Source organism: Rhinatrema bivittatum, chromosome 17, assembly GCF_901001135.1.
Source record: "Rhinatrema bivittatum chromosome 17, aRhiBiv1.1, whole genome shotgun sequence".
Taxonomy (NCBI): Eukaryota; Metazoa; Chordata; class Amphibia; order Gymnophiona; family Rhinatrematidae; genus Rhinatrema; species Rhinatrema bivittatum.
Window position 1 is genome coordinate 22,988,098 of NC_042631.1, and position 21,193 is coordinate 23,009,290.

At 42.8% G+C, this 21,193-nt stretch overlaps 1 protein-coding gene across 5 annotated transcripts in view; it reads left to right on the plus strand.

The window, feature by feature from the left end:
• LMO1 (LIM domain only 1) overlaps positions 1–20,978 on the plus strand; it is a 128,435-nt gene extending 107,457 nt beyond the window's left edge. For all 5 annotated transcript variants that reach the window (XM_029582614.1, XM_029582616.1, XM_029582615.1 and 2 more), the window contains 2 exons: positions 10,071–10,196; positions 20,625–20,978. In XM_029582614.1, coding sequence (XP_029438474.1) covers positions 10,071–10,196; positions 20,625–20,730 — 232 coding nt within the window. In that variant the 3' untranslated portion in view covers positions 20,731–20,978. The remainder of the gene's footprint in view (positions 1–10,070; positions 10,197–20,624) is intronic.
• The last annotated feature ends 215 nt before the right edge of the window (positions 20,979–21,193 follow it).

Below are 21,193 nucleotides of genomic sequence, written 5' to 3' on the forward strand. Positions count from 1 at the left end.
CAATCTAAGCTAGTCAGAGGGTTTTTAAGGGTTGGGGCTAACCGGGGCAAAGGGAGACTGTTAAACTAGGGAGGTTGGGAAGTCCTATACCTTAACTGGGCGAACTGGGATAACTCCCTATGGCATTGGCATGTGTCCCTTATAAAATTCCCCCACATACGCGGTAGAGGCAGCATTTGCGCACAAATGCGCGTCCATACACATGCACATGTACGTACATGTACGCGCATACAGTCTAACCATGTGCCCCATGCTATAAAATGGCCATGTCTGTTGGCATGAGCTGGCACATGCCCGCACCCATGCAGCTGTTTCAAATCACTGTCCCTGTATGTACCTGAGTCAATGGAGGGTGAAGTGACTTGCCCAGTGTCACAAGGAGCAGTACTGGGATTTAAACCCTGGCTTTACTGGCTCATAGTCTGCTGCTCTAACCTCTAGGCTGCTCCTCCATGCCATGAGGCAACGTTTAATGTGCTTTCTAGGCAACTTTTGATTCATTATTATGTATTTATATAATATACTGCACTTCCATTTTTCAAATCATCTCATCTTAAAACTTTGATAAAGTAGAAGGGGAGGGACATTTTTCCAGCTTTGTGTCCATCCTACCCCCCCATCATCTCCAGTTACTGTACATGGATCAGCTCAGACACTTCAGAGGGCTTCCTCAGCAAGATCATGTGAAGCAGCAGAGCCTTTTGAAGATATAACACAAACATTCAGCCCGACACATTAAGGAGCGTGGGAGAACGAGCGCTCCGTGTTGAGCGCCCGCTCTCCCAATGCGCACCAGCCACCTCTCCTGGGCGCGCGATACTATATTTAAATGAGGGGTCATGTTAAAAGGGGGACACTAGGGACAATAGTGCGTCCTCAGTGCCCCCTTAGTGGCTGTCAGCGATTCAGAAAACCGATGCTCAAGTCCAACAAGCTCAGAATCCTGTCTGACAGTCTGGAACACTTGAAAAAAACCAGCAGCTCCTAATAGGAAAGACATTCCCATTTGCTTGCTCCCAGAAGTAAGACTAGATGCTAAACTCTACAGGGGTCGTTTTCTAAGGAGTTGCGCGCATAAATGCAACCACTATCATAGCAAACTTCAAAAGCCATTTACTGGAGTAAAGTGCACTTACGTGGGTAAATCCTATGGACTATTCAATAACATCTATTGCAGCAATTTTCAAAAGTTCACTTCCTTGAGGAAAGGGCATTTACTTGAGGAAAACCCAATTTCACGCGTGTAAATGCTTTTTGAAATCTGGCCCTATATCCGTAACTGTTTCTGGATCTGTCCTCTAGAAACCTTTCAAAAACTTGGCTGCTACTAGTCTTGACCACAAATTCGATAGCTCAGTTTGTTTGGAAAAATGCTTTTTACAATTTGATTTAAATCTGTTACTAATTAGTCTCATGAAATGTTGTTTAATCCTAGCATTGTTTTGCTAGAGTAAATTGGTCCATGTTCTTTACTAATTTTGTAAACTTGACATATCCCCTCAGTCTTCTCCAAGATAGAGTCCTAACCTGCTTAGCTTCTCTTCTTAAGGGAGTTGTTCCATCCCCTTTTATCATTTTTGTTGCCCTTCTCTGTACTTTTTCTAGTTCTGCTGTATCATTTTTGGAGATGAAATCAGAACTTTGCACACTAGTCAAGATTCGATTGCACCATGAATCAATTAAAAGCAAACAGAACAGAGAACAAAATCTATTTGCTTTTCTGCCCTCTGCCACACATTGAGCTGAGGATTTTGAGGTGCTTTCCACGAGAATTACTTTTGCTGACAAGTAACTCCTAATACAAAATCCAGCATTTTGAACACGTTTCTGTTCTTTAGATGCCTGGTTCCCTAGTCTCACGTTCCTCCTGCAGTTCCTCAATTGTTCATGTTTTTACACCTTTGTAGATAAACACAATTATTCAAAATTTATCAAGTCTCATCATATTTGGCCAGTAGTAGGCACTGTTGCTTTTGTAACCCCCTTGCACAGAGATCTCCCTATATACACCAAGGGGCTGCCTTCAAGTGCTGCAGATAAAACTTTGGTGGCAGAGAACCTTTGCTCTTAGAGATAAGTATTCGGCAGCTGTTTGTATTTATGTTTTATATAGCTGGTGCTGTTTTATTTTATTGTTTATTGAAGCAGTTCTTTTAGTGATTAATGTTTTTAGATTTTTTTAATTTTATTTGTTTAATTATTACTTATTTGTAATGATTCTGATGTTTTAACTCTTTTTTGCTTTTTACATTTTGTTGTCATGATTTTATGAATGTTTTTGTTTTAACATTTGTTAATTGTTATGATTATTAGTAATGTTGAATTGTAACCTGCCTAGTATTTTAGATAGATATACATTTTTTATATAAATAATTAAGGGGATCCAGCACAGTCTTTTCAAAATAAGTCCTCTCCTGTGGTGGTAGTGATCCAAAACAAACACTAAGATTACCAAAAATTAAAATTGAGTAAAAATTAGTACAGAAGCACAAAAACACAGAAAACAATTTTTCCAATATTCAGTAACCAAAAAGTTGCAAGAACTCATTCTTCAAGCTACTTGAGGAAAGAAACCTAGAAACTGCCTCACTGGTCCTTCAAGGTCTCCCTTCCAGAGCTCTAATGAAAGCATCAGAATCCTCTTCCACGACTCTGAATTTATCACTGCACCTGGTTGGTGAAACAGCCTCCCAGATATCCTCCTGAGCTGGTATAGAAACCCTCTCCTCCCAGATATCAGGATCCCTCCTGACACTCAATCCAGTCCTCAGTTTCTAAACAAACATGAGAGTTATCACACTTCTTCCACTGAAGAGAAGGTAATCTGGCTTTTCTTCTCTGGAAACAAGGAGAGCACAACCAGGTACTGCCTCACCCTTGCTCCCCTATCAAAATTATCACTCCTCCCCCTAGTGGTTCTTTGAGTGTCTAAAGTTGAAGAACCCTTCCTGTATGGATGGGCCATGGACACCAATATACTCCTGGTTGCTTCCAAAGCTGGAAATATCCACAATAGTAAAGGTTTAGAGGACCTTAAACTTTAAAATAAAAGAAAGGAATCGTCTATGTGCTTTATTTGGTTTGCCATCTTCTGACTCATCTATTTTGGTTGGCTGAGTCATGGTTAAATAAGAAACCCTGATGCTATGGACTTATAGCAGCTGGATAATGACTATAACAGAATTACATGCCTGAGTTGATGCTACCAAAGTAATTATTTCGTCAGTATAAGACCATTCCCAGAGGGTTTATTGCAATTATGCAGCGCCTGATTATTGTTTTAAGTCATGCAAACTGATTTGAAGATTCAGCAGACATTTTACCATCCTTATGCGGTAACTGCAGAATATTGAATCTGCTTCGCTCAGCCTGAAACACCAGCTACATCAAAAGATGGAAAACATTTAGGAAGAGGAGATCTATAGAGCTTATTGAACTGTGGTGTTGAATCCACAGGCTTGGTCTTCACCAAAGGCAGCAAGAGAAAGCTGGAATAAAGGTTTCTTTGATCTTGTTCTGTAACCAGAAAGAAACAAAGAATGCTTATCCGCACTCCAGAATGTGTGAGCTCTGTTCCATTTGATAACTAGCTGGCAGTTACCAGCTTTAGGAAACATTAGTGAAGTTACATCCACTGGCAACTGAGAGATTATCATATCAGCTTGAATTTATGATTTTTCAAACATAGGATGATCCTGCTATTTGGGCCAATATGGCAAATAAGTTTGAGTTGCTAGGATTCTGCGCTGGTTTCTCCCCTGTTGAGCCACAGGGCATCCCAGCTGGAATAACTTTGCTCTATGTGGAGTCTGTACTGTCAGCTCTATATGATGTCTCCTGAACTACTAGAATTGCTCCATCCATTCATCTCAGTGTCTCCTTTGCTCATAGCAGTCAATCTTCCTGATGATTCTGGACTTCTGATCTGTCTCCTTACTGAGGCATCTCTCCATTTGCGACTTCTGTTCCTTTCTGGACCATGGGCCCATCCTGCTTCCTCGCCTCCTGGAACCTAGTGGGATGTCACAGATTCTTCGGCGCTGAGCCTGGATAGACCCCAAATATCAGATGTGGTATAGGTTATGATACTATTTTAATCTGTAAACCGTTGAGATGGCGATACTGAACGACGGTACATAAAACTCGACAAACAAATTAATAAATAATCTCAAAGTATCAACTTCTATTCAGGTCTATATGGGGTATATAGATGCTAACTCTGCTATAGTAACTGAGCAAGAACCCATAGTTCAATAATGAGGTGAAACATGAATGTTGACCAGGTCTCCTCTCAATATCTTCTATGCTTGTTTTACAAGCTGGTAGGAGTTCAAAAACATTAGCATTCTAATAAGGGCATTTGTTTTACACTATATAGCATTATCTTAGCCTCCTCAGAATGACACAAGGGCTAATGGCACATCGTGAACAGATCTGTAAGCTTTCGAGGACAGGCATCCACTTTGTCAGGTGCATGAACTGCAAACTAACACAGCTGTTGGCTGCCCCCTCTGGAAGTTTTAACTTCCAAAGATACTACAACCTTACCTTTTTGTTAGGCACTCTGTTCATGAAACTTGAAAAGAAGAGATACTACAAAGTCCTATTGAGTCTTGGGTTACTCCTCCTATCTGTTGAAAGTAACGAAATTGGCTAATTCTCGAAAATAACTTGTTTCTTGGCTCTTCTTTTTCTCATGTAGTCTTTTATCTAGGTCTCCATTCTTTCATTCAATAGATGTTACATTGTTTGTTTTTGCATTTTTCTGATGATAAAGCATTTGTAGCTTTTTTCTCCCTATTGTAACCCTATCCTTATTTTTCAAAACCTACTCCTCGTGTCAAAATGTATTTTTAGGGCAAAACTAGGATCAAAGAAGTGAAAAAAACAGCCTGCAAGCCAGTTTGTGCAATATTGAAATAATGTATTTAACCAAGCAGTTATATTTTTCTGCAACTTCAGGAAGGAACATTTCCTCAAAATAATTTGTGCAAGCAAAGTCTTATGCAAAAAGCAATATGCAATTCTTGCCCAATTCTTAAATGAAGTACCTTTTCATGTTTTTCACAGGCTTTTTCTTGTTAGGGAAAAATTCCACAGAAACATTTTTCACGAAGTTGCAGAGAAATATGTGCACATGTGTTGGACATATGGCAAGATTAGACTTATTCAATCCCCCTTTTTTTTTTTTCCTAAGTTTGATACTTATGAGCAATAGCACCATTCAACAAGGTTTGGTTGTCAGTTGCAGGAAATTTAAAATCTTTAGTAAAGAGCTTTTTTTTTTTTTTTTTACTTATTTCAGAATTAAGCAAGTGAAATGCATATGCAGGCTTTTTGCATTTTTTTTTTTTTTTTGCCTGAAATGTAAATCTGCCCATTCAGCTTTTCGGTTATAGTCAATTTTTATACTTGCAAGTATGGTGGTAGTACAGGGCTCTGTTCACCACTAAAGTACCACTGACATAAATTTTGTACCAAGAGAATATGCAAGCTTTCAAACTTTAAACATGAAGAAGTCGATATTCAAAAGCTACTTAGAGGATAACTGAAAAGTTATCCATCTAAATGGCGATATTCATTGTTCAATGCCATATGTGGCTAAATTTTAAGCTGAATAATGCGGGTAGAATGTGGCTACATAAAAATGCGGGCCAGAGGCAGATGGGTGGCGTTTCCGAGAGGAGCGGAGTTAGTCGCTTAACTTTTGTAGCTAACTCTGTTCAGGCCATAGGGCTTTCCTAAAGTTAACTGGGTATTCAGCGGTACAACTTCACCATTGAATATACCCTGCTAGTTAGCCGGACGTGTTTATTCGATTAACTAGCCGAGCCACACAGCAGCTGAAAATGGACCCCTAAAAAGTTAATTCACCCTGGGGCATTTTGGCACCAGAGGGACAATGTATCTTGGGGGAATTCAGGTTCTGAAGAATAGCGACTGTTTTAAGATGTGCCACATCTGTAGAACTCAAAAGAAATTAAAGGAATGCAGAAAGCAGTCCCCATAAACTTTATTATTGCCTTCCACCTTGAAAGATCCCTTACTGCAGGTCCAGAGGGAGCAATTTTTTCATTTATTTTCTTTCCCTGTCATGGCAAAAGTTGGCAAACTCTCTAAATTGTTCATGCCAAGCTATTTTACACCATTACATGTGTTGCGGATGTGGACCCTTAAGCTGAGGGGGAATTGGCACTACCTGCAGGGAGGAGCCCCGCACATCCCCACCATCAGCAGGCAGAGCTGGCAGGTGCAGAGGCCCAAATGAAGCTTCATCAGTACCAGCCCATGTGCCCCTTAGGTTGAGCCCTTGGGTGCTGGGCCCGGCTGGTCTTAGGTACGGGGCTCTGTGAAGGTGAAGATCCATCCGGATGAAGTCATTGCAGGCCAGCATGGAGAAGGAAGTTGCATCAGGGCAAGCAGTGGTCAGGACAGGTCGCAGTCAACAAGAGTTGTGGTTCAGGCAGTGGTTTGGACAGTCAGCGTCCGGACAGAAGTGGAAGCAGGCAGTAATCAGGGGCTGGTGGAGGTCAAGCAGCATCAAGGTCCAATCCAAGGTCAAGCCAGAAGTCCAATATGAAGAGGCAAGGAACGAGGAGGGTGAAGGAGAACAAGGGACCACCAGGCAAGATGAGACACTGAAGACAGAGGAAAGGCAGACCACAAGGACACGAACTCAGGAGACGACCAGACTGCCAAAGAACCAAGAAAAGGACACAGGAACAACACACAGCAGAAACCAGGAGGCAGGAACTAGGAAAACAGGCAAGCACTTCTCCAGGATGAGTCAACCTGTTGCTGGAGGGGTCTTGGCCTCTTCCCTTTATAGGGTTGGAATGATGACATCAACAGGAGGTGCCTCTGAGGAGTTCCCACCACTGGCCCTTTAAATTTAGTGCAGTCGGCATGTGCATGCCCTAGGGAAGGCGGGGCCCCAAGGACTCAGAGGCGTCTTGCCACATAGGAGCGCAGCCAGCTGGAGTGGCATGGTGCTGCTTCCTACCGCATTCTGAGGAGGACACGACGTCGGTGCCTAGCAGGAATCTGAAGGCAGGTGTGGTAAATGGCCACATCTTGCAGGAGAGGTGCAGCATCAGGAGGCCACAAGGACGGGCCCGGGCTGGAGGTAAGAATGACAGTCCACGCAATCGCAACACATGCCATGAAGTTTATGGTGGCATCACAGAAGGCTGGATCGTCAGGTAACAATTTCACCAATGGTCAGTGTTTTATGGCTGGCAGCTAAGGGTGGTCTTCTAGTGCTGACTCTGCTCCTTTCTCTTACTAAGGCCGTTTGTCAGACAACAAGGAAACAAAATCAGACCTATTTGATGATGTTTACTGTGAAAAAGTAATGGAAGCGCTACTGAAGGCTACACCTTAAATGCAATACTCAAGTTATAAAAAGCTAACAAGGGGAACTCCAAGAATCTACTCAGATATGTTCTCGCAATCCACCTGTTTGATGGTATTTAATTTTTGACTTCTGAAGAAAGAAACCTTTATGCTTGTTACAAAAAAACCTCCCCCCCCCCCCTCACCACCATCACCACCACCACTTCCCTCCAGGTTTTTTTCCTCACATCTCTCTCCCTCTCCCTGACTCCAACAGTTCTTCCCACTCCTTTCTACCCCTTCCAGAAAGCAAGACCTGGTTTACTATGTTGCATCGCCCTGCCTCCCCACATGCACCTGCACCCCAGCCAACAGATTCTCACTGCTCTAGTCGGATGTTCTTTCTGGTTATAGCAGAAAACGATTCATTTTTTAATCTTATGGACAGCCTAGCATCTGCACCTCTTGTCACTGCACTCACTGAAGCCCATGGTGGGCAAACAGGACTTTGATTGTGTTTCACAGGAAAGCAACGTCGAAGATGCATTTGCTAGCATAACATAATGGTCTTCTCTTCTGTAGGGGAGGTTGGTTGGACCATGACCATACTGGAGGGGAGGAGTGGTGACTTAGAAAATGTTTATTATGGGGTCATCCCAGAGATGTCTGCTGCAATCATGCAATCCATGATCTAATATTAGATTGACAGCCATGAGAAGAGTCCATAGATCCCCCCCAGATTAATCTATTCGCAAGGTTCAGGAGCAGAAGGCAGATTTAACACTGCCTACTATTTTTAGGAAATATGGTTTCACAAAAGAAAGGACTTGCTAAACAAATTTGACCACAGGTGACTTTGTAAGTCACGGGTACTGCATCCTTTTATCTATCTGATCTTTGATACACACTAGGCAGTCCGAGCTGGAAGAAATTATAAATTGGTTGATGTTTAAGCAATAGAACTCAGTGGTGGTCAATGGGGTCTACACTGAAGGGAAAGTGATCAATGGATGCCACATGGATAAGTGCTAGGCCTACAGTGCATCAATGGGTTCTAAGTGACCTTATCGAAGGACTAGAAGGGAAAATGTGCCGGTTTACAGATTATATGAAAATCTGCAACAGTAGACATGTGATGGGACAGATGAAAGAGGACTTTTAAAAAAAACAGAAAAATGGTAGCGGATTGAAGACTATATTTTAATGCAAAAAAATCCCTCTCAAAATTGTGCCTTTGGGGTACAGAAATACAAGGGCCAAATAACATTTTGGATGGGAAGAACTAGCAGTCCCCAAACAGGAAAGAGACTGGTCACAGTTGACCTCATGTTAGCCAGTTGTGATGCCCTTGGAGCGGTCTAAGACAGGGGAAGGTCAGAGAACAGACCAGGCTGGAATCTGTTCTGATTTTCAACAGTTTAATTACAAAAAGTCCAGTAAGACAGAATCAAAATGGCTGCTTACCTCAGCAGACTGACAATGCAAGAACGTTTTTTCCAAAAGAGCACAGTACTTCATTACAGCTTCCTGCTTCTCCCTGGGGCCTCTCTAATTCTCTCAGGGCCTCACCTTTGTATCCCTTACCTCAGGGAAACGCCCCACCCGAGGATCCCTTTCCTGTCTGTCTTAAGGTGGACCAGGCCAGATAGCTGGAGCCGGTCCGTTAAAGCAGTCTGAGGCTCTCTGTCATATACTCTATCACACCAGTGTAACAAAGAAGTTTGGGAAACCCAAACATTTTTGGTTCCTTATGAGAATGTATTTCGTGTTGAAAGAGGGAATTAATATTGCCCTGTACATGTTTCTTCTGAGACTTTACCTCGAGAATGATGTAGTTCTGCATATTACATTTACAAAATGACATTGAAAGAAATGGAACATAAGCCAATTGAAATAGAGGCCTAAGGAGAATCACAGGGCACAAATAAGTGATTCTGAAAAGATGAAATGTATAATAAAGTGGAGAAGGTGGTGCTATTTGAAACTATTCAAACATTGCTCCTATAATAAACAAGAAATGACTAGAACAAGTAGTAAGATACAAATAGAAATAATACATTAAACAAACAATTGGCGATAATGCAAGAGAGAATCGGTAGAATAACATATATCAAAATTAATAAACAGGATGTCACTCAATATTACACAGAGTAATACTGGGCATCCACAGTAGATGGAAGTCCAAGACCAGCTGTTTTTTTGTTTTTTTTTGGACTATTGATAAAGTGGAAGCAATATTCAAAAGGTGGATCACCACGCTGGTGCATGGCCTGCACCATCCACCATATGGAGAGCCTGAAGCCGGTAAGGATACACTCTAGAAGGAAAAAGGGAAGCGAAATATCTAGCAGGCTTGCAAGACGCATGATAAGTAATATTTTCCATAATGTGAAAAGCTAAAGGGAGGGAGACTCTCAAAGAATGAAAAGAGTACTTTTTGTTGTTGTTGGTGTTGTTTTCACTGAAAGGGTGGTGGACCTCTCAGATGGACTAACATTGAAGCAAATCTGCTTTCAAGATTTATGCAGCTTTTCTCTGTGCTCACAGTCCTGTTCACATGATGCTAATTTATTTTTATTTCTTCTTCCCCCCCCCCCCCCCCCCATCACTGGAGTCAGGAAACCGGACCTGGCAGCTTCTCTTGCTGAAATACAGTATTTGATATTGTTAATTACACTTAATTAGTCTTCCAGCATTTAATTAAAATTGTTTCTAATGAATATGCTTTCTGGCAGGCTCTTCGGTACCACCGGGAATTGCGCTGCCTGCAGTAAGCTGATCCCTGCCTTTGAGATGGTGATGAGGGCCAGAGAGAATGTTTACCATTTGGACTGCTTTGCCTGCCAGCTCTGCAACCAGAGGTGAGACCAGAGGTGCGGTACAAATCACCAATGCAAACTCGCATTGGCTTGTGCCAGAAAGACATTTGTGAGCCCTGACTGCATGGAGCAGAATAACAGCCAGGCTGGTTTTTCTAGCAGAGCAGCCTGCATCCATAATGACTGATTGAGAACAGATCACAAAAAAAAAAAAAAAAAATGCAAGCATGCGGCTGGATCCCCTCTTGTAGAGCTGCTCAATTTTTATTTACATTTTTTTTTTTTTAGCGGGGGTGGGGGGGATCCTGCAGCTTCCTTCACCTCGTTTGGGGCTTCCAGCTCAATTGAAACTGGCATCTGCTGGAGTTCACAGCACCATTTGCCTTCACTTGTAACTTACCTGAGCTGTTTTACCTTTATTATCACATAGACTCGCCCTATTGTGCACAGGCTGGGGCTCCCTCTACACTGGCATGGATGGAGGGGGGAAGGAGGGGGAGGGGGAAGCACTGTAAATGCTCCCTCTGCCACATCCCCCCATTCCTACCTGGTCCAGACGGGCAGATGCTCAAAGTTTTAAATGTGGAAGCCTGCTGGCTTATGCCAATTATATATAAGACCAATTTTTAGACATTAAGAGGCCAGTAGTTTAAAAAAATGTGTAACTGATAGCTTATCTGGCTAAGGTTAGCCAGCTAAATTATCCTTGTTATTCAGTGGGATAGATGTCCCATTGAATATCCCCGAATAGCCGGTTAACTTTAAACCTAACCAGGTCATCTTTTGAATATTGCCATTTAGGTTTAAAGTTATCCTTGATAGGCTTTTTTCAAAAGAATATGGCTGTTAAGTGACAATGGGCATTTAAAAAAAAATGTGCACGGGCCATGTGGTCAAATTCCATGACCCCTCACTTAATGATAAAGAAAAAGTGCCCTGTTGGGTCAAGCACCGCCCCCAAAAGACCCTCCAAGTATTAAGTAGAAATCAAATTCATGGGTCCACCTATATCAGGAGGGGACATACTGATGTTGACTCTTTTAGTGCTACATTATTATCTGAGCTGGAAGAGTCTTAACCAGTCAATGTTGAATCAGCAATCTCCATATGGGAGACAGCCATGTCCAGTGTTTTGGACAAGGTTGCGCCCTTACAGACCTTCGAGTACTGGCAATTCAAAAAGATGCCCTGGTTTTCTCTGGAGCTCCATATGTTGAGACGTTCACTGCAGAGGCAGGAATGCCATAGGAGTTGGGTTCATTCTGCCGAGTCTCTTGGCCTGTGTAACTCGATGTATATGGGGGAAAGGTTGATGGTGCTGAGAAATTATTGAATTCATCACAACTTTCAGCTGCCAGCAACAACCCTAAAGAATTGTTCAGGATTGCTTGAAATTTGACCACTTCATGTTATGGACCTTTCTCTGATCAGATATCTACTATTAACTTTGAACAATTCATGTCTTCTTTATCATCCAAAGTTGCTAAAATTTCTGTTACTTTTTTCAATGTCCCCAGCTGATTTTCTGTTCTTTCTGAGTCTACCAAGGTCACAAGATCATCTTTTGAAGTGATTTTCGAAACTGAAGTCTGTACCGCAGTATCATCTGTGAACCCAGCTTATTGCCCTGTGAACCCAAGCAATGTAGCTAATTTAAAGGCAATCAAGGATATCATTGTTCCTTTTTTGACAATTTCAACCTCTCTTTGGATGAGGGTTGTGTTCCATGTTCTCTCAAACAAGCCTTTGTGAGACCCTTGTTAAAGAAACTACATCTTGATCCCTTTGACCTTGCTAGCTGCAAACATATTTTGTTACTTTACTTTGTTTCCAACGTTATGGAAGCTATTGAAGAAATTCTCAAATTTTATTGATGAATAACCAATATTAGATCATTTGTAATTTGGGTTTAGAAAATCCCTCAATACCAAGGTTCTATTCCTCACACTGATCAATTCTTTCAGAAGAGGTCTTTATCCGGGAAATAAATACCGATATGTGCTTGGTTATATTAGATATCTCTTTGGCATTTGATACCATCAGTCACCAATATTTGTTGCATCAATTGAGAGAATGTGGCATTTCAGGGACTGTTTTAAATTGGTTTCATTCTTATTTGTCTGGTTGAAGACAACAAGCCAGGTTTGGTTTGAGTTGAGAGCTCTGCCTTGTTTATATTACTATTTAACATCTATATGGTTCTGATTTGGAGACTATTGGCTGGGCTCTGAATGAGAAACCGGTTGTATGCAGATGACATTCAATTTTATATTCAGATGTGTTCCTCATGGGACAATATTTTCTCCTTGGCATTTTGTGTTTCGGCTATTTGGCATTAGTTGACACATAACAAGTTTACTTTGAACCTGTTGAAGACCAAAATCTTAGTTCTATAGCATGGAAGCTCTGTAGGGGCCCCCAGTTCAATCAAGTTGACAACATCAGAGTGTCAGTATCTCCTTGTGTGAAGAGCTTAGGTTGCGCGCAAACAAATCTACGCCTGATTTTATAACATGCACGCGCATGTTATAAAATCCAGGGTCGGCGCACGCAAGGGGGTGCACAATTATGCAACCTGCACATGCCGAGCAGCCTTCCTCCATTCCCTCCGAGGCCGCTCCAAAATCGGAGCGGCCTCGGAAGGAACTTTCCTTCCGCCCCCCTGCACCTTCCCCTTCCTTCCCCTATCTAACCCGCCCCCCCCCCAGACCTAACTAAAACCCCCCCTGACCTTTGTTGGAGAAGTTATGCCTGCCTCTGGGCAGGCGTAACTAGCACGCGCCAGCTCTCGATCCCCCGGTCCGGTGGCTGTTCCAGGGGCCTCGGTCCCACCCCTGGAACGCCCCCAGGCTGGCGCCCCGCCCACGGCCCTGCCCCTGGAACGCCCATTTTTTCAAGCCCCGGGACTTATGCGCGTCCCGGGGCTTGCACGCACCGCTGAGGCTATGCAAGATAGGCTTGGCGCGTGCAGGGGGAGGCAAGGATAGGTTTTCTGGGGTTGCGCGCGTATCTTACGCACGCAGCCCCTTTGAAAATCTACCCCTTTATTTTCTTTTGCCGATTTCTGTTCTGTTGTGCAGGCATCAATTCTGCCTTTACTGTACTATTGCAATTTGTTGTACATTGAGTTAACAGCTATGGCTTTAAGAACTTTGCAGATGCTGCAGAACTCTGCAACAAGACATCTCTGGCTGTTCCATGTGAGATCATATCTCCCCAGTTCTTAAAGACCTTCATTGGTTACTGGTCTGTTCAAGAATGTCCTACAAATTATTAGTTTCTGTACATAAATTACTCTTATTTTATTCTTTTCCATGGGCTAATGCCATATCTACAATCCTTCCTGAGTTCTGTGGTGCCCTCTGTTAATGTTACAATTTTGCATCAGGCCCGGCTGGCAGAGATGAGGAAATGTGCCTTTTCCATTGTGACTCTAGTCCTTTGGAATTCGATCCCCCAGGAACCACGTTTGATGGCATGTACTGTTTAAAGTGATGTTAAAGACTCGTCTTTTCAGGCTAGCATTTGACTGACCTTGAACTTGATGAAGAGATTATTGATTTCATTGTTCTCATTCTGGCCTAGATTTTTCATTCCATTATAAATTTATTTTATTTTATTTAGGTTTTTTATATAAAAACCTAAATAAATATATATATTATATAAAAACCTAAATATATATATATATTTATATATATATATAAATATATATATATTATATAAAAACCTAAATAAATATAGCGGCGTGAAGAGCCGTGGCCAGAAAAGGGGCGGGGGGGGGGGCAATAGTGGGCACCCGGCCACATCGCAGCAGTGCATTTTCACCCAGTGCACACTATCACCCCCATAGTCACCCCTGCAAAAGGTTCAGTTATTTCCTGTGCTACTGCTGGCGATAATGTCTAAAACATTATCGCCCACAGCGCAACCAGGCCCAAAATGTTTTAAATCCCACCCAAACCCCTCCCCTTTCCCTCATTTAAATTTTATCCTCACGATACAGTCATTATCGCATGCGTCAGTAGGGTGTTATCGCACGTGATAAGGCCCCCAACGCACGCGATAACGGCCCATCGTGTTTTGAAACATGGCCCTGTTTGTTATTTTCATATAAACTTTGTATGTTTTATTGTTCACTGCCTTGGGCTTTGGTACGGGTGGTATATAAATATGAATAAATAAACTGTGCTGGCTTCTTCCATTCCTCCAGCTTCCTTTCCCGGTAAGGCTTAATCTTAAAAATGAAAGTCCCTTCCTCTCCCTCCCACCCACCTGGTACCCGCATCAACCCATTTCTAGTGCCAGGATCGCAGAGTACTGCGGTCCTGGGTGATTCCAATATGTCTTGTCAGATTCCTCTGACAGCAATGCTCATAAGCTTATGCGTCCGGTATTGCTGTCAGCAATGGTGAAAGCATCCGGGATTGCAGCGTAAGACTATCCCAGCAATAGAAAGGGGTTGACTCTGATATCGGGTGGGGGGAGGGTGCCTTCATTTTAAGAGTAAGCCTTACTGGGGAAGGGGATGGAGGGATGGGGAGAGGATGGCACTGTGCCATGAACTTTTGATTTTTACATAATACTTAGAGGGTTTGGGGGAGCAGGGAGTCAATCTGGCAGGGCACTTTTTTTTTTACATTGAGCGTGGGAGGAGGGATTTAGAACCTGGCCTCGAGGCCCACACACCAACTTTTTTTTTTTTTTTTTTTTAAATGGCCATAAGGCTAAAGTTTCCCAGGAACATGTTTCAGGGTATCTTTTTAAACCTGCTCCAGGGCACTGCTAGAGTTATTTGGCTAACTCGTAATATCAGAGTTAGTTGAATACGTTTCACTGCTAACTCAACCCCCACCCCGAAGCACCCACAATTTGTTTGGCTAATTTCAGTCAAGGAATGACTTATCCGGTTAAGTTAGCTGGATAAGTACTGGCAATATTGAAACCTTGGCATTTAGCTGGATAACTTTTAAGTTATGTGGATAAATGCCTTTGAATATTGGCCTCTAACAGTTTTCGTTTCACTCTATTTAAAAGATTTACCATCCTGCGCTTCATCTGTGGCTTGAGGTGGCATACTTTAAAAATATTAACCTTAACCTGCTGACGCCCCACAAATTATTTAATCAGCTAACAATGTCTAAGCGAAAGCTTGTTGAAACAAATATGTTTTAAGTCTGCACACAAGTTGTTAAGCATATCTGCTCTGGCAAAGGCTTCCAAAACCTTGGGCCCGTGATTCAGAATGCCTTCTCTCTTGTCTCAACAAGACTCTCATCAATCGTTCCAACGTGACCTCTGGCAAACCACTGCGAGCTGACCTCAATATATGTGTCAAGTTGTAAATCCACTGTATGGCATTTAGTCTATAGGAGGGTATTAGAATTTAGAAGTTTGTGGATAACCATTGCTGTTTTATATTTGATTAGCCACTCGATTGGCAACCAAGGGTAGGTCACATAAAATGGCTGTGTTATGGTCTCTCATTTTGAGCCAGTCAGAATCTGAGCGGCTGGATTTTTTGAATAATTTAGAGCACCCTAAGCGGGTTAGCTGTCATCCCAATATATACTGAGTTACAATATTAAACACCAAGGCCTGAAATTCAGATCAAACTCTTCATGGGCTAACAAGGGCTTTAGTCTCTGCAGTACGTGTAACTTAAAAGAAAACTACCTTGACAAAAAAACTGGCTCACACATTGACACAAGTTAATATCTAAGGTAATTCCAAGGCTTTTGGAATGTGATACTACTGGAATTTGGCAGGTATCAGAGCTGAAAACCGAGGGGACATTCTTAGAAGACGACCACTGAACAATCATCACGTCTATCTTATACATTCAGAGCTAACTTATTCTGAGACAGCCATTGTTTGACTGCTGGAAGGCAGATTGAGGCCAGGTTAAAAGTAGCTGACCAGATAGACGTGTCAGGAAGAAAAAAATGGATATCGTCAGTGTACAGTCTATACCTGTTACCAAGGCCGTCAAGCAGCTTACAAACTGAGGCCTTATGCTGAGAAGAGTAGTGGACAGAGCTGATCCCTGGGGAACCCTGGTGGAAATTGGGTGCCACGCAGATGCCGTTGAACCAATTCTAATCTCCTGTAAGCAACTGGCCAAGTAAGATGTAAACCAATTCAATGAGTCCTTACATTCCCACCTCCCTAAGATGCAAAATTAGAATTTGGTGATTAAGGGTATCAAATGTTGCAGTTAAGTCCAACAATACCAGTACATAACTTTGCCCATCCTCAAGCCTTCATCTAAAAGTATCGCTACGTGACATCAACAAGGTCTCTGTGCGGAGTAACTTTTGAAAAACCAAGCTGAAATTGGTCCAAGGTTGAGTGATCTTGAATGAAATCATTGAATTGCTTTTAATATCATGGATTCAATTATTTTTGTCAAAAAAAAAGCAGAAATTAGATTAGATGATAATTTGCCAGTTTAGTAGGATCAAGCAAGGGCTTCTTTAAATGGACATAAGTTATTCTGGGATTAAAAGTGATAGATACAAAATATACAGGTCTTCACTTTCAGTACAAATAAAAAAGAAACTAGATATGTTTACATCACAAAAATTCTCAGAATTTCAGTCGGTTTGCAAAATTATTCACCATAAGTGGTTTTTGTGGAAAACTTTTGTCCATAAAAGGGAAGTCATTTTCACAGGGCTTCCAAATGTTCAAGTATTACTCTAGACTAGTTCTCAACCGAGTCCTCAGGATCTGCCTGGCCAGTCAGGTTTTTAGGATATCCACCATAAATATGTATGAGATGCGCATGCACTGCCTCCATTGTATGCAAATCTCTCGTGCAGATTCATTTCTGAATATCCTGAAAACCAGACTGGCCAGGTGGTTCCCCAAGGACTGGTTTGAGAACCACTTATCCTATTTGTGGTCCTAAGGGGCAGGAGCGATCCCCAGTTACTCTTGCCTCATCAGGTCTGCTTCAAAATGTCTCTAGCAGGATCTGAGGCGAGTGCTATTTTGTTGTACAGAGGAATATCTTCACCTCCGACAGAGGAAGCGTCCTACAACAAAATGGCACCAGCCTGGGAGCCCATGGTCCCATTCTGAAATTGAGACTCTGAGTTTCTGAAAACCTCTACTGGTTAGAAGGTTTTTGGCCAAAATCTTTTGATTTTACTGGTATACTGCTGTTACGTTGCCAAGCAGGGTTTATTCACACTGAATACTTATAGCACTGGCTAGCTTGACAACTTGTAGCTCTTTTTTCTTCACACAGCTCAATGTACACAACTCATAACCCTCACAGAACTTCAAGAGATGGATATGGTAGCCGAGTTTCCTGTCATGATGCTCATATAGTAAATGACAGAATAAAGATCAAACAGCCCATCTAGTTTGTCCAGTTATTCTGTCCACACTGGGAAGATATATTCCAGCTGACTGCTTTTAAGGTCTCCCCTTATACTGGGCAGATGAGCATACAATATACTACACTTAGTTTACATCCAGCACCCATCCCTTTCCACATGAAACTTTCTAATTTAAATAGCTACCAATACTAGTGTGACTGCTACCTGAACATCTGGCTTCCCGGTCCCCTGCCTAGCCTGCCAGAGAGGTCTGGCTATATGAACCCCTGCATCTTTGCTAGGTCTTCTAGTTATTACTAGGGATGTGTCCTTGTTGCAAACGAATGCTAAAACAGGAAAAATTAGGCCATTTTCAGTTTGTTCAGCTGGAATGAACCGAAAATGGCCTCTGTTGAAAATACCTTAACATTTTCAAATGTGGGGAAGGGGGAAGTTTTTAAAAAACAAAAAAAGCCTCCTGGAGGCTTTCTGAAGCCCTACCTGCAGCAAAGTAGCTCCAGGGCCCAGGCCCAGCCAGGCCCCTTCAACTCCCTTCCCTTCAAAAATCTGTCTGGGCCGGGATCTCCCCAGCCGCCACTTGCGCTGTCCATGCGGTTCTGCTATTCCGAAAGGGCAGGAGAAATACCTTCTTGCTCCTTCCCCATCCAGAGCCGCTGGGTCCTCCTGAGCAGTGCCAAAGTGACGTCACTTCAGCGCCTCTCAGGGAGGCCTGCACCGCCAATTCTAGAGGCCAAGGACAGAGGTGAGCAGGCATCGTTCCTGCCCCTTAGGACCACTGGGAAGGTCATAGGCCCCGGCGGGTTTTGGAAGAGAAGGGGTGGAGTAAACTAGTCCTGGGCCCAGGCCCTGAGTTAATTTCCTGTGAGGAGGTGAGAGGAACATGGGACCTCAGGCTTTGGGTTGGGGCAGGAGGGAGAATGGAGGACATACAGGAGGCCCATTTCACGCTTTTTGTATATATTTTGTTATTCATTTTTTCCCAGTTTGGCAAATGAACTAAAGAAAAACAATTAATCAAACCAAAATGACTAAAATTAAAAGAACCTCCCCCCCCCCCCCCAACAATAACAAACTGAAATGAAAATCTTGGGCCTGCACATCTCTAGTTATTACTGCCCTTGTAGCCTGCCAGACAGACCCGGCTACTAATTTAATTCTATCCTTAAGGCAGAGCTACTGATATAATACCAATGTTTTGACATTTATCAGCTGTCCTCTTCTCAAATAAGGTTAAAGTTTAACAGGAGGCTTCATGGAAGACCCCTGTTTGTGTGTGGTTGTGATCTCAGAACAAAGTTCTGGGTAGCAGTGGAAAGAGCGATCTTTTTTTTGTGTAGTGCTGAGAAGTCTGAAGTGACCATTCCTGGGAACTTTCGATTCAGTCACCCTTTCATCAATTAGCTAGGGGAGGGGAGGCCCTGAGGGGGCAGATCAAGCGGTGAGCATCCAAGCCTTTTCCTCTTTCATACAGACACACTTTTAACACGCTCGCATGTTCAATCTCATACTCTTTTTCACACATACATGCTCATTTTCATGCATATGGCGCTCACTCACATTCCTTTCATTCTCACACACATGCCCCCATCACATGCGCTTCCTCCCCCAAAACTCACCCACTATCTCTCTCAACCCTGAATCCACCAGCAGCAGCAACTTCCTTGGGGCCCCTGAGGCTGATGGGATGACTCCTTCTTCCAGCAATGCCATACACCCTGCTCTTGTCATGGGCTGATGGGATCCCTTCTTCCAGTCATGCCACCTGCTAATACCGCTGTTGGGCCGGTAGGGCTCATCCTTCTTCCTGACTCCCGCAGGCCAGTTGGAAGGGCAAGAAGGAGGCATCTGATTGGCCCATGGGGCAGGAGAAAGGGAGGAGGCATTCAATTGGCTTGTGGGGGCAGGAAAAACGGAGGCGGCATCCAATTGGCCTATGCAGACCAATCGGTTGCCTTCTAATCTTTGTGGCTAACTGAGGTAGTTATGTCCATACCATCTTTGCACAACTTGTTTATGGATGGACTGGTTCTTTTTTGGTGTGATATCCCATGGGAGCGGGACCACAGTTATTAGATAATATTGTTCCTTACCACCCCAAAGTCCATCTTAAAATAGATCTAGTCAGTGCGCTGCACAGGCTGCTTCACTAGCAGCAGCGGCAGATGGGAACCTGGAATTTTTAAGAGTTCATCTGGAGATGTGTTTGTTGGACCCTTTGTATCTTCTTGACCTGGCTGTGGATACCATTCCTTTGTATCTGGCTCAGAGCACTTCAGTAGTGTCCACGGGTCCAGGAGCATTTACTGAATATATGTTTGGTTTCCTCTAACCCAGCAGAGGGAGGTTTATCCTAATAAAGGACAAAACTAAATACAGGAGTCTCACCTCTGCCATTTACTGTGAACCCTTTTGCAGTTTTCCTGCCACTGTGCAGTGAGACCCTTTTTTTTTTTTTCTGACTTCAGTATGACTTCACTTATCTTTTATATATATATATATGTGAAGGATTTCTAATTTTTTATTTATCCTGGTTTTCCCATTGACGCTTGTGGAGCATGGTCACGTAAGTGCCTTTCTGCAGCTTTAAATCAGGTGGTATGCAAGCAGTTTCTTCGATTTCTTCTCCTTGCTTCCAGCTGACATGCTTTGTGTACACTCAGGCCATTTTCTCTGTTCTCTTCCAGATTTTGGTGACTTCAGCAGAGACTGCCTATCTGAAAAATGCTAATGAGTTTCATGCATATTCTTAATGAAGCGATGATGTATTTGATTCAAAGTGGAAGGGCCAGGCTAGATAACCACATAGAAGGGGATTGGGTTTAGTCACTTTTTTTTTTCCCAAAGACGCAAAGCTTCTGCATCATATCTTTTTCAACATTTGGATTCCAGTATTTGTTTCTATTTGCCAAATTATCTGATGTGCCAGCAGGTTTTTTTCAAGCCCTGAAATTTATGGTGGATTGGGCCCACTAGGATTGCAAATGCGTAATATGTGAAGCTTTTTAAAAAATATTTTCTTACTTTTAAATACAAATGCGATGCACTTTTTATTTGTTTGTCATCCTTCCATCTATGCTATAACTGTCTCTTGCTTTATTTTCCCTCTCCCCCTGCCCCCCTCCAGATTTTGCGTGGGAGACAAATTTTTCCTGAAGAACAACATGATCTTGTGTCAGATGGACTATGAAGAGGGACAGCTGAATGGGAGCTTTGAGCCCCAGGTTCAATAACCAAATTCCCTGCTTTCCGAAAGCACAGGGGGGAATGGCTGGTTCCTGCCAATGGGAGCAGCGAGGAGCGTCCGTCGGCTTTGCCTGAAATATTTTTTTAATTCCTCGTCCAGAGAGGACCATCGTAGTTACTTTCTTCCCCCTCTGACACAAAAGCAGTCCCGAGTTTTAGATGTACAGCTGTGCCTGCTTAACTGAGCACTGCATTCGCCTGTATGTTTGTGAGTTTTCTTTTGGGGGGGGGGGGAGGGGAGGGAGGGGGAGGGCTCTGTACAGTCTGTTTTTCTGTATATAAAACTGGAACATTTATTTTATGAAAATGTAATGCAATTTTATTACTGGTGTGAATTAAACAAATTATGAATGTTTCCTGCCATTGCAAGTTCTGAAGTAGAGTTGGCTCCGTCTCTCTGGTACCGCTTGAATGCTGCAAAGTACCAAGCAGCACTATCAGAAGCCCGGT